Below are 14,202 nucleotides of genomic sequence, written 5' to 3'. Positions count from 1 at the left end.
ATGTATAAGTCCATCACTCCAGTATGCATTAGTCCATCACTCTCCAACACTGCACTGGTGGGGCTTTTTTATTAGAAAACAAATTTGAGACGTCCTGTTGTTGGCTAGAATCTGCATACTGATGGTTTTCATGGTGTGGCATGATGGCATGATGCTGGTCAGGCATGTGTCACCATGACACACCACAATGCACCACAGCATACCACAATCCATCACAATGCACCACAACATACCACAATATACCACAATGCATCATAACACACCACAACATAAGACAATACACCATAACACACCACAACATACCACAATCCAACACAACACAATACCACAACGCACCGCAACATACCAAAACATACCACAATCCACCCCAATGCACCACCACATGCCACAATGCACCATAACACACAACACACCACAATGCACAACAACGCAACACCAACACAGTGCACCATAACACACCACAACATACCACAATCCACAACACAATATACCACAACGCACCACAACATACCACAATCCACCATTAACACACTACAACGCATCATAACACACCACAACACAACACACCACAACGCACCACACAACATACCACAACGCACCATAACACACCACAACACACCACAACATACCACAACACACCATAACACACAACATACCACGACGCACCATGACGCACCACAACGCACCACAATGTACCATAACACACCACAACACGCCAAAGCATACCACAATACACCACAACACCCCACTACATGATCATGGGTATCACAATGTGATTGATCACACACAGACACACACTGTGGTATTTTACCCAGGTGGCTTGAGAAATCCTACTCTCAACAGTCAACCCTGAGCTAGCTGTGTGTGTGTGTGTGTGTGTGTGTGTGTGTGTGTGTGTGAGTGATAGAAGCCGGAATCTTTTTGTAAACACTCACCTCTGTGTTCTGCCATTTTTATGATATGGAAATAAGGAAGTAGAATCCACCCATCGCCTCCCCCTCTCATTGCCCCACCACTGGGTAATTAGCTCCGCCTCCCCCTCATTCCCCCATCACTGGGTAATTAGCTCCGCCTCCCCCTCATTCCCCCCCATCACTGGGTAATTAGCTCCGCCTCCCTCTCATTCCATCACTGGGTAATTAGCTCCGCCTCCCCCTCATTCCCCCCCATCACTGGGTAATTAGCTCCACCTCCCTCTCATTCCATCATTGGGTAATTAGGAGCTGCTTAGTGTGGGGTTGAGACAGGCTTGTGGGTATGTGTTGGGGGGGGTGTGTGAGGGTGAACGTGTGTGTGCATTTGGGAGGGGTAGGCAAGGAGGGGGCTGTCCGGGAGCTGAATGGAAAGGAGAGAGAGAGTGTGTGTGTGTGTATGTGCGTATATGTGAGTGTGTGTGTGTGTGGGTGTGGGTGTGGCTGTTTGCCCACAGTGGGTTGGACAAAAGAGGAGAGGAAGAGGAATGGAGGGAGGGAAGTGGCAGAATGGAGTGATGGAGCAGAATGAAGTGAAAGACAGGAGAGAAGGGCAAGGCAAGACTGGCCTCCTGTCTCCTATCTATCTATCTATCTATCTATCTATCTGTCTGTCTGTCTGTCTGTCTGTCTGTCTGTCTGTCTGTCTGTCTATCTATCTATCGATCGATCTATCTCTCTCTCTCTCTCTTTGATGTGAGATGTTTAGCATGCTCAGGCTGAAAAAAGTGTCAAATCAGCAGGATGTCAGAGGTGCAACTGTGTGCATGCGTGTGCGCGCCTGTGTGTGTGCATAGTTTCAGTTAGAACACATGCGCACGCCTGTGCGCGCGCACATGTACATGCGTATGTGTTTTTACTGAAGCTGCAGTCAAGTTCACTCACTTCTGTGCACTCTATCAGAAATGGTTGCTTCTTCATCACACGCACCTGCAGTGCCCATAGTCCCGTGCAGATCAGCACACAGCAGCAAACCGCTTACAGGAGGAAACTGGACCGCGTGAACACATACGGCCGCCTCGCCGAGACCAGAAACCAGACGTTCCCGTCGTTTCTCTCTCTCTCACACACACTGTCTCTCACACACTCTCACTCTGTCTCTTTCTCTCTCTCTACACCAAATTCACTGAAATATTCATTGACAAGAATCTCTTTCACACTGGTCCAAATTTAAAAATGTCCCCGTCTCACTCTCTTTGATGCGGGGGGAGGTGAAGAGAGACTTCTCTGCTAAAATCATTTCCAAATTCCTGCTCCGCTGAACGTCAGGGCTGAGGCACATGAAGGATCTATTAGGGGCCTCTCTGTTGCACTCTGGGAAGGCAGCCAACCCAACCGCCGGACAATGGAACTCCAACTCAACAATAACATCCTGCTGTAGCTCGGGGGCGGGGGGGGGGGGGCAGTCTGAGGAGGTGGTTTTGCCTCAGATGCATGCTGGGAGCTACATATACCTGCCCAGTCTTCTGTTCAGCCACAGCAAGTGTGAGGCTACAAGGCTGCATATAAAAGGTACACACTGTTTTAAAATGCTCACCTGACCACAAGACTGCTCAGCGTACAACAACACAAATGCAGCTCACAAATGCCAATCTCACACTGTGGGCTTTTCGGACCACATCAGTGTGGCTGAGGTTCTTACACGTCAGCACCGGGCACACTGGATGGCTCATGCACCCTGTACGCAACAGCGCTGAGCAGGACGGCTCGTGCATGCTCCACACGGCAGCAGCTGGTCCCTAACTGTTCACCTACAAGATTCAGTGATCATCTGGGGGACTCTCAGCGTTCCAGCACGTGGCTGTGATGCTTTGCGTTTACGGAACATGAGCCAGAGCTCCGCACGGCTCCCTCATATGAGGGAGAGAGGAGTCCACGTGAAACGTGGAGGTTGCGGAACGGGCGGCCGAGAAAGCGAGAACATGTATGCGAAATGGGACGGGAGGTAAGGGATGTGTGCTTGAGAAGCCCTGTAGCGATGTGGTAATAGACAAGAAGTAGTTAACATAAAACCACACACACACACACACACACACACACACACACACACACACACAAGGAAGGGTATGTCACAGTTAACATAAAACCACACACACACACACACAAGGAAGAGTATCTGTTTTTAAAACCAAATTACCCACAACTCCCTGCTCTCTTTTATGCAGTATATGAAAGGCCAAATGAATGACAAAAGGAGAGACAGAATGCGGACAGAGTCTGGCTGGCACGGAGTGGAGAGAGAGAGAGAGAGAGGGAGAGAGAGAGAGAAAGAGGGAAAGTGTAGGGGACTTACAGAGTTAATCACCAAATACTCACTGGAGAAAGTTTAATGATTTCTTTACTGGCTTGTACACAAATGTACAAAACATATTACAGCACTCTGTCATCTGACCACACACAAATCACAGTGTTACAAACGTTCAAAAAGAAAACAAACACACAAATGAAAAGAAAAGCTAAAACCAGCACAAAACATTCATGTCACTCAAAACTGAAAACTCTGTTCACTGGAGGCACAAGACAAAACAACTTGGTCCACAAAAAGAAAAAAAGAAACAGCAATCTAGTCATTCTGTTACACTTAGCAAGCTGCTTCACCCCTCACGCCATAAATGTTATGACAGAATGGAGAAAAACAACCATACAGTGTGCAATTTTTTTTTCTTACACTGCTCTTACCATCAAATTTATTATTCCCCTTTCTTAACATAAGGAGAGCTCTTCAGAGAAGCGCCCTGTGATTTCAACATTTTTACACACACACACACACACACACACACACACACACACACACACACACACACACACACACACACACACACACACACACACCCAAGCAAGAGATAGAGGTCTCTTTGCAAACACAATGTTATACAAAGTAACACACACAAAACAGACAACAGAACCTGGAGTTTTTTATACAATAATATTTTGTTGTGTTCCTTTTTTCTATTTAGAAAAAAATAAAATGTTGACATGAAGCCAACAAATTAACAACAGTCATCAGTGCAAAATGTTTTTAAAGAGTAAAAATATCAAGTTTAAGACATGCAATGCATATTAGGTTTATAACTGATGGTGGAAAACATCTCTTTTGTAACTCCAGGTATAAAGAATTCTTAGTCTAACCAGGGCTTATCAAGGACTAGACAAACGATAACCAGTTAAACAGTGGAGTGCATGCAACATTTCTCTTTCCTTTACGCACACAGATTTGAATGATCTGTTGTCATACATGCATATACACATACAATCTGTCTCTCTGTCTCTGGCATTCAAGCATACGCGCACACACACACACACACACACACTGCATTCAGGAGACTTTTATAAACATTTATGTTACTCTGAACTGATATTTGCCCTCTTTCACTCACTGTTGGCTATTGTTTAAAAAAAAAAAACTAAAAAAACCCACCAAAAATAAACTTACATAAAAGCAGCATAGGAACAAACGTCAGGGTGTCATGACTCTCAAAAGCAGGTTATTTTAACAAATCTGAAGATTGTTTTTCCCTGCAACAGTCATGCAACAGAACAGTCTTATCAATAAACCGTTAATAGTCCTGCTCAGTAGTAACTCTTCTTAGGCCTCAGCTCCTGCAGTTACCCGGACAGGCACTAGGGGGCATACAAGGCTCCGCATATTTTGTGCAACAAAACTCCCTGCATTCATAGTCACGCGATAGTCCACTTTTTACTAAATAAAAAGAAACAAAACATGGAAACACACAATTAAGCGTTCAGCTGAGACATTTATAACGTGTCTACCATGCTTTGCAAAGGAAAATTATATATTACCACGTTCTGATGAAACAGTAGATCTAATTTTGGTTGTTGGAAACTGTCCCGAGTGAAGACTGAGAGAATCACGATGACAGTGGATCGATATCAATTTTATTACAAAAATAGTTTACGAAAACCTACACTCTGGCGTCCTAAAGTTTTGATTGCCAATATTTTTTTAAAGGCTCCTTGTGGAAATGTTCGGAAATGGAAGGAGACTGTGAGCAGAGTCGAATCAGTAGGCTAAAAACGTATGGAATACTTTAAAGTCGAGGTAGCTGACACAGATGCAGACGCACAGTAAGGAAAGGCGTGGGAATGAGAGCAATATGCACGAGAGAGAACGCGATGGCTCGCGGAATCTCCACACGGGACGTTTGGCGTGTAGGCTACTGTGAATCGGAAGCAGCTTAGTATACCCTAGGCTATAGATTTTAGTCTATTAAAAATAACCACAACATAATTTAAATGTATCATTTCAATGTACCTTCATAAATAAAAAAAACCCAGCCTGCATTCACAGTGATGACCAGGGTGTTAATAAGAAAAAAAAAATACTGAGAGAAGATTATAAAGTGTATTCAAAATGCGACTTTCCTGACGTTTTTGATAAAAAGCGAAAGCAGCGGTTTTAGTAACACATTAGCCGTGCACGACGCTCGCGCTGGCCCGACAGCTCGTGCAAGGCTATGCAATCTGCTAGGTGAACGCCGGACGCATCTGACTACTTATAAAAGAACACAGTAAAGCTATCGCGTACAGTACTGAACAACATTAACTCAGGTGTTGTTATTTATGATTACATAGTTTGAAAAAGCACTGGCTATAATGACGCTTTTTGAAACACGCCGAATGATTTGATTGCTGAAAAACACATTTAAGGTTCTTTAAAACAGTGTTTCGCCAAATCAGTGATGGCCTTCATTCTAGAGCTAACTTTTTCCCTTTCAAATATTCCAGCATTCAGCTTCAAGTGCCATCTTTTTTCCCCTCAATATATTTCTGTAATGGTCAGAACAGTGAACAGCTGAACAAATCAAGCCTTCACTGCCCCTGTAAAGCACGTTTCAGATATAGCACGAGCACTTCTTCTGCTGAACGCAAAAGCTTCTGCCCCCTTTAATTCACAAAGGCCAGAGTCCCACTCCGATGTTTTACAATCACACAGGGGAAAAGCTTTAGTACCAACGCAGATATATATATATATATATATATATATATATATATATATATATATATATATATATATATAATGTCATTTTCATGATGTATATCAAAAATGATCACGTCTCCATGTATCACTCCTTATGAGTCAGTTAAAGGCTATCCCCCCACCCCCACCCACCCAGTTTGGTTTTAGGTATAAGGGAACTTGCCATCGTCTCTTAATTTGGCGGAGCAATGAAAAAAAAACCACTGAAACGCAGGTTTAAGAAGATCCTGCCTTTCCGCGATTACCTGGCAGGGGAAAGGCGCATCACCTGGCGCCAGAGGAGTACTTGGCCTTGGTGATGAGGTATAAGACAATGTCTTGGTGTCCTCCAAAAGCCGCGATGTGTAGCGCACTCCAACCTTCCCTGTTGGCCAGTCGAATGTCTGCACCGAACTTCACCAGCAGTTTAACAAGTTCTAGATTTCCGTCTATGACCGACTGATGCAACGCCGTCTGTCCCTCTGGCCCGAAAGAGTTGACGTTGAATTCGCAGTTTGTCATGTTCTGTAGCAGTGAATGGAGTTCTTTAGTGTTGCCTTTCTTCACCGCCTCTTGGAATACTCTCTGAGGCGCGGAGCAGGTTGATATATCCGCCTGGCTCATGGTTCCGATGGGATTCGGGCTGCTCCTACTGCGCTGTGACCACCGCCGTTTGAGTCTCGGGACGTAGCGCGGGCTTAGACCACTGCGGGGTCAAACTAGTCTACATGCATTCGGGCGCTCGAAGGAGACTACAGAAATGCGACGACTATGTATCCCACAAAGGACAGAAAATAAACGACACACTTGGTGTGCAAATTGAATTAATGGCTGAATCCAAATACCTAAGGAGGGTTTCGTTGATCCACATCAGACGTAGTCTCCCGCTCCTTTTCAATAGCAGCACCAGTTATGGCAGAAGCAACGACTTCACGTTCGAGGAGGTATTTCAGCAGCAGTATCTCCGAACTTTGAGTGGCCGTTAAACTCGGAAGGGTCCTCGTCTCACTGTCACCCTTTTCTTCCTGGCCTCCCCTCCCGAATACGCTCGGAGCCGCTTTACCTTGCAAGGGTGACTGCTAAGAGAGAGAAAAAGATTCTTCGTAATAACACCGAACGCATCTGCATTTCCACGTAAAACGGTGCTAAACGTTCTGTAAGAAGGGTTTATTCTCTTCACACAAAATTGCCACTTGCCTGTAAGTTTGGACGAGTCGTGGTGACTCAAGAAACTTCCCACTTGCCCCGTCGACGACTCTCCCTCGAGCGGTCCCTGTGAATTTCTGCCCGGAGCTGCGCGCGCCGGGGCTATATTTTAGATTGACTGTTTTGCATAACAATGAGCTGCCACAGAATGAAGCGTCGGCGAATAGGAGGGGCTGTGCGCAGCTAATAGGCTGAAGGCTTGGCTTAGGGAAGGGCCTAAACGTGAAACGGAATATAGAGGCGTGGCCAGGGGCGTGGCCAGAAATTCCCACGATAAACGAGCGCCTAAGCGCTAATGCGCTCCCTCTTCCCTCGAAAGACACTTTACGCGTCCAAGAAAAAGCGTGACTATGATTTACATAGTTAGTGTGTTGGAACCATCATGTTCATGTAAGGTCATATTCAATGTCTTCATGCCTTGTCCGGATTATAAAGGGGTAAACGATCAAAGCATAATGTTTGTTTAATCGCATGTATGCATCAGACAGGCTAATAAGAATCCCGTTACCTAATCAAGGGCAATACGTTAACACTCCGTAATAGGTATTGTAATAGGCTTGTGGTTGTTGTTTATCAAATACTCAGCTCCTTAATTTCCTTGACCAATTTCCTTGACCGTCTGTTCATTTCTGCACACAAAGCTTGGTCCCCTACAGTACCTTGACCAACAGAAATGGTGAACATTTGGCCACTACGTTAAATCTCGCTCCACGTCCACCTTTGTCATTAATGATATATAGTAGTACGGGCAACACATTTTGCAAAATGCATTGTGAGTTGTATTTCTTCTAGACAACTCATGTAAAGTCGCACAGTTTAGTGGAACCAAATCTGAGAAGGTATTCAAAATTTTTCATTACGTCGGTCTCCTACCTGTTACACGAAACGGTAATGACTTCAAACGTTATTTGTAGACATAAAAAAAAAAAAACTAAACTCGTTTCACTTGATAATACAGCTTTCTTGCTAGAACAGCAGTCTTCCCAGCAGTCACAGGCAATGGAACTTCAACAACAAAGCCTGCACGACTTCCTGTGCAATCGAAAAGAGGTGCGCACCGCGGTCCGCGTGACACACACGGTGCTTGTACCGTGGGAACCGGACGGCTGCAATTCAGCGCTGAGCTCTCGCCTTTCCTCACGCGCCGCAGTTTGGCGTGGAAAGCCACACACGCCGCGTGCTGCGGAGCCGTTTGCTCCGTTTTGCGCACGGTCTTCAAAGCTCGGATAAAAGCAAGCCAATATCACACTGAAAACCGCATCTACCTTCGCACGCTGAGAGTTTCCCACAGTAAAATCGGGCTTTTGCTTCCTGCTTCATTAGGTTGTTCGAGCTGTAAAACCTCAACTAGAAAAGCTGCGCTGCCTACCGTTTGTTCTAAAAGTTCAGCTATTAACCAAAGGGCAAATCCCATCTCGCTCAAAATTTAAACTGGATGCACGTGTGAACAAAGATCCCATCCAAGAATCACATTCTCTCTAGTTAGGCCTACATGGTACGTTTTGCAAAGATAGACAAACCTTGTGAGAAAGTCACCACCTATAGTTTTTTAAAATTATTTTGTTCAAGAAGCGTGCCTGCTGATAAAGTAAAGAATGCGAGCTCTCATTGAGCGGTTTCTAGAGTTAGGTCAAAAACTAGACATTCAGTTAAAATTAGTCTATAAAGAAACCTTTATGGGGAATTGTTTTATTTTACCATTTTAGTAAGGGTTTATTGTTTTTAAACATATCTTACATAAACCTTGTCTTACTGCATTGTGACACGTGAGGGACTTTGTTATATGCCACACGTTAAATCTAGGCCTATTATTGGATAAGTGATTATAATTAGGGAATTTAACGAATGGGCAACGCTGTCACTCTTCGAACATGTCATCAAAATATATGTCACATGTGAGCTACTTGACTTGTCACCGCGGCTGTTTTTCTGGCCCATACTATCATATTCTTAGTCTCTTCTGAACTGAGATAATGCGCGCCTTGGCGAGAAGTGTTCGTGCGCCTCACAGAAGCCATCTAGACCTGCCAGGCAAGGGTTAAAGCTTGTGTCCGCTAATCAGATAGGCCTAGCCCTGTATGCGCGGCCATAGGAGGGAGCAACGTCTACAGCAAGCTATCCCTCTTACGGAGGCACCCCCCCCCCACGCCCACCCGGTAGGCCTACGGGACCAGACTCGTGTTTGTCGCACACTTGCACTGTCCAAGGCGAGAAACAACAGCCCGTACACTTCATGGGGAATTAATTTGTACAACATGTTACAGTAGGACGGACCAACAGAAATGCAGTCTATATACGCTTAGAAGTCTTATATTGCGCTGAGTCGCAGAGTCGCATTCCCTAGACACCGAAGAGAGGTCGCGCGGCAGGCGTGGAGGACGCCAGTCAACAACCACCGAAAATTAAAAATTCAGCACAGGCGGATAAGCTTCATCGAACAGCTGTTGTGTCCGTTATTTGTACTGGAAACATTGCTTCATTAAAAATGTATGAACTACTTAGTGCGTTAAACCTCAACAGAATATATACCGATCACACGGAGAAGCTGCTAAAATGCAGTTGGCAGAACGTAAATTTAGTTTAGATGTGTTATTTATTTATTATTTATTATTATTTTTTTTTGTGGAGAGATTTCTCCAGATCTCGGGCAAACGGAGAAATCGTTTTAAAGATAAACCAGCATGCCCGACGGCTTTTGGCGCCTGAACTAGACGAGTACGAGAGAAAGGGGCGGGCGCGAAGAGGGGGTGGGCGGAGCTAACGCGACGTATCAGAGCAGGGCGGGCCTGCGGAGCCCGATTCAGTCCCGGTACCACGTGTTGCGAGAGCGTGGGAAAGAGGCGAGCTTTTCTTCCCAGCAAAGAAAGAACGAGGATCGAATAACAGCGCCGCAGAAAAGCCAGGCTAGTGTGTAGCGCGGGCTAGGTAGCTCCCGCTGTAAGTCGACAGGCGCAGGAACACAAGATTATTTAAAGCAAACGCAAACGTGGTCCCTGTGATACAGTTTCAGTAAATACATTGATATTTGTGTTCGGTCCACGCGGATTTATGGAAAAGCATATGCAGGAGGCTCTGCTGGCGCGCGCGCGCGAACGCGCGCACGCACAAACGCACGCGCGCGGTGTGAAGGAATCTATGCAGCCCATCCTGTTTTGAAGCTTGCAAAACACCCTGGCAAGACTTAAGCCAAATGCCTGTTTGGATTCAGTTCAGCTGGACTGCCTTTGGACATTTACAACTTTTATGTAATTGTTAACACAAATCGACATTAAACTTAGATTTTTGCTTTTTCTGTCCTGTCAAAAAAGAAGTACATGTGATTTGCTGACATGACATAAGGTTTACACCACCAACGTTCAGAGTTATCTGCATGGGAAGCAGATGATTTTGAATGCCCCTTTCAGTGCAACAAGAAGTTATTGCTTACACAAATTCAGTCTGTGGAATAAAGAGATAAATCAATAGCTAAATAGTCTAAAAATACTTATTAATATAGATTGTATTAAATATCTAATTTCTGTACAGAGAACATTTTTTCGTTTTATTGTATAAACTACCTTACAATAAATTACCCTGTAAACTGATATGAATGGAATATTCTGTTCTGGTCTAACCTGTGCAGGAGAGAGCAGAGCAGGACCCATTAGAGTAAAAGTGGATTTTTTGGTGTCTTACCCCGAGACCGGGCCAGCTACTCTCTAGAGCTGTTTGGGTTTGACCCCAAAATAATTTTTATATTAAAAATAGGTGACTCATTAATACTTGGGATATATTTTGCATTACTCTTTATTGGAATGCAGAGTCAAATTGGGGGTAAATAATGATTTATCTTTTTCAACTATAAATAAAAGAGCACACTTAAAATCCTTTGACCATCTAAGGAATGTCTGTAAAAAGCAACTGTCTGTTGACGATGACGTGAACAGCAGGTTGGATGAACATGTACTTTAATTGTTTTTGTTAAAATATTGTCACAGATATTTATACATATAAGGGTAATAGTGTTCCACAAATTAAATCTGGTTAGATAAAGACACTGCAAACAGACACAATAAAACAGGCTCACTTTTAAAAAACTTCTTGAAAGTTAGCCATCACCAAACTTGCTTGGCAGTGTATATTTCTTGATTACATTTTGTAAAAAAAAGAAAAAAAGAAAAAAGGCATTTGATGACTACACCATATTTAGTTACTCCATTCTGGTGTGGTTTCATTCTCCATCACTCGTAAAAGTTCTGATGTCCCAGTTCTGCTCTGGACAGACCCAGCATCGACACCGCAGGGAACCAGGTCAGCACAATGACAGGGAAATGGATCTTCACTGACTTAACTGGCTGATCATTTATTTGCACAAGGAGTAGGTAAAATGTGGTGCAACAAATGATTTAAAAAAATTCGAGAAATAATTTCCTAAAATAAAAAGGTATGAGAGCTACTGGATGCTCACAAGACCACGCCACATGTAAATTGTTTAGTGTGTCTCTTCTGCCCCACACGAACTAACAACAACTGTGTGTTTATTTCGGAACTGGTAAGGAGAGAATGATTCAAAATGTGCTTAAAAAAGAGCCAGACTGTGTGGACACGGAGACCCCTTTAGCCTCCCCCACGCCCAACCCCGAAAGCTCAAGGCAGACCAGACGGGTCCCCGTTTGACACGTGCAGCACGTCCTGGAACTGGGACAGCACCCGGTCAAAATGGGTCCCCTCCCAGAACACCTTCCCACAGCCTGTGCAGATAAAGTACTCTGGGATACGAGGGAGCAGGCCTGGGGGGACAGTCTCCAACTGCACCGGGACCTCTCCACGGATCGTCCAGGTGCGGGGGTCCAGAGCAGAGGGCGGGGCCCAGCGGCAGCGAGGGCGGAACTCCGGGCCCTCCGAGGGCCTCCACCTGTTGGGGGTCACCTGAGTGTCACACTGCAGGTCCCAGTTGTCCTGCTTGGGGGCCGTTTGCTGTAGCAGACCTGTATGCAGAGACAGCGTACTGTATTTAAAAGTCTCAAATGAGCAGAGGGGTGGAAACAAGTGTTTAGCTGCTCTGCATAAGGAAGTGTTGAAGGTCGTGTTCTAATGTTTCGATTCGGCGAGGCAGTAAAATGCTAGTGACAGAGAGGGAGAAAGAGGGAGAGTGAGGGAAAGACAGAGAGAAAGAATGAGAGAAAGCAAGAGTGAGTAAGGGAGGAGCCAGTGAGAGGGAAATGCTTTTGCAAACACAGAAAACTGTTTAAAGAAGAGGAAGTACAATCGCGGTTGACCAGATGAACAGCCAGATCATAACAGAAGTGTTTCCGGGGTCATTAGCATGAAGCCCGTGTCTGGTTAACTGACCTCTCTCACTCATCATCTGAGTCATGTCTTCCCGAGTCACCTTCAAGTATTCAGCATTATTGCATGCCTAAACATAACAACAAACAAACAGCCATAAGGATAAGGAAAAGGTCACAGTGTGCTGCAGGAAAAGACATGGTCGCTTTACACTTCAGCGGTGGTACATTTGAAACAGCCCGAGTCTAACGAGGCACATGTTTGACAGATGGAGTGCTATCTAAGCAGCGTGGAAACCAACACAAACCCACCTAATAACTAACATTCACTAGTGCTGGAGTTCGTACAGAGCAGCCGAACGGAAGACTTGGGAGGCTCAATCTGTGAACCTGAGTCAGATCACACATTCATGGTGCTGTAAAGCGTGCGCACGCGCACACACACACACACACACACACACACACACACACACACACACACACACACACACATGGGTGCAAGGGCAGGCATGAGTGTGGTCTGTGTGAAGTTCACACCCCTGTGTGGCTTTTGTGTCGTCTGCGTTGTTCTCTTCACGATGGCAGGCCCCAGTGGGAGAGGGACCCCTGCCCCTCCAAACAACACTCGACTCCTAAAAGCCTCGTTGACACGTCTGATGCCCCCCCCGCCACACACACACACAGTCACTCTGAATATGCTGTTCACTGTTGAGACATCAGAGCTGCTATTTATATTTCAGTCACCTGGAATATAATACAGACAGAGAGCAGAGAGAGAGAGAGGTGTGCCTTAAGGTGGCATGAAAAGTTCCAGGCACGTGTGTGTGTGTGTGTGTGTGTGTGAGAGACTGACACAGGTGTCCTTTAAGGTGGCAGGAAAGGTTCCAGGAACACGTGTGTGTGTGTGTGTGTGTGTGTGTGTGTATGAGACTGATACAGGTGTCCTTTAAGGTGGCATGAAAAGATCCAGGCACGTGTGTGTGTGTGTTTGTGTGTGTGTGTGTGTGTGTGTGTGTATGTGTGTGTCACACAGGTGCCCTTTGCAACCTCTTGGTGCTCATTCTCACGCTCTCACAATTCCACCTCAAATGCTCACTCACTCAAACTCTCTCCATCTCTCTCTCTCTCCCTCACACACACACACACACACACAGACACTCAAACACAGACACACACACAGACAGAGCGGTGGCAGTGCAGTGAAAATACCGGCAACTATTTACCCAACTCCTGAGTTTCCCATGCCAGAGCAAGTCAAAACCTGCTCAGGCAACTCAGAGAGCTTATCCCAGAACTGTCGTTTCTTCCACCCTTTATGTGTTTGTCTTGAGAACCACGCACGCAAGCTAGACCCCCCCCCCCCCACGAGCCAGGCAGAGGGTCATGGCATGATAGAAGTGTCTGACCCAGGGCTCAGAGGTGCAGTGCTAGACTGGTCCTGCCCTCACACTCCAAATTGATCTCCTTGTAAAATTGAACCTTGAAAAAAGAACCAACTCAGAAATTACATAAAAACTAAACTGAATATTATCTAAATAGGAGGCAGACAGTAAAAAAGTAAAAAAAAAAAAATAAAAAATAAAAAAAAAGGTTAGTCATCTCAGAGATGATGTGTTCTAATGTTTTTTCAAAAGACCTGACAGTCACTAGACTCTCAGGACTAAACCCTGTCTCGGACACACTCTCAAACATCGCCACAGTTGCCTTCCGGACCTTACCACCACACTGAGACATGAGAGCTCAGTCAACAGAGCCTTTTCTGAGGAAAGAGAGAGACAGC

General features: G+C 45.2%; 2 protein-coding genes across 11 annotated transcripts in view; both read right to left on the bottom strand.

Annotated features, from left to right (window-relative positions):
• Nucleotides 1-3,292: 3,292 nt before the first annotated feature.
• nrarpa (NOTCH regulated ankyrin repeat protein a) lies at nucleotides 3,293-8,100 on the bottom strand. Of its 2 annotated transcripts, XM_027007832.3 has the most exons (3): nucleotides 7,147-8,100; nucleotides 6,216-7,028; nucleotides 3,293-4,671 (listed from the first exon to the last, which is right to left on the bottom strand). In XM_027007832.3, the coding sequence occupies exon 2, from the start codon at nucleotides 6,571-6,573 to the stop codon at nucleotides 6,235-6,237; it is 339 nt and encodes a 112-aa protein (XP_026863633.1). In that variant the 5' UTR covers nucleotides 6,574-7,028; nucleotides 7,147-8,100; the 3' UTR covers nucleotides 3,293-4,671; nucleotides 6,216-6,234. The 2 variants fall into 2 exon arrangements, with proteins under 2 accessions (XP_026863633.1, XP_081558859.1); XM_081702733.1 differs by having other exon boundaries at nucleotides 3,293-7,028; nucleotides 7,147-8,092.
• Nucleotides 8,101-11,085: 2,985 nt separating this feature from the next.
• The window catches only part of exd3 (exonuclease 3'-5' domain containing 3), a 35,086-nt gene continuing 31,969 nt past the window's right edge, over nucleotides 11,086-14,202 (bottom strand). For 3 of the 9 annotated variants that reach the window (XM_081702089.1, XM_035535436.2, XM_081702090.1), the window contains 2 exons: nucleotides 12,487-12,553; nucleotides 11,086-12,122 (listed from right to left, as the gene is read on the bottom strand). In XM_081702089.1, the coding sequence (XP_081558215.1) occupies nucleotides 11,782-12,122; nucleotides 12,487-12,553 (408 nt within the window). In that variant the 3' untranslated portion in view covers nucleotides 11,086-11,781. The other 6 variants (XM_081702094.1, XM_081702091.1, XM_081702093.1 and 3 more) reach the window with 5 other exon arrangements.

This window comes from Electrophorus electricus, chromosome 19, assembly GCF_041902795.1.
Source record: "Electrophorus electricus isolate QZ-2024a chromosome 19, ASM4190279v1, whole genome shotgun sequence".
In the NCBI taxonomy this organism is placed as follows: Eukaryota; Metazoa; Chordata; class Actinopteri; order Gymnotiformes; family Gymnotidae; genus Electrophorus; species Electrophorus electricus.
Note: the sequence above shows the minus strand (reverse complement) of the source record. Positions and strands in the feature narration are given on the sequence as shown.

Coding starts and splice junctions, on each gene's coding strand:
- nrarpa (XM_027007832.3), bottom strand. CDS start 6,573: ATGAGCCAGGCGGATATATCAACCTGCTCCGCGCCTCAGAGAGTATTC.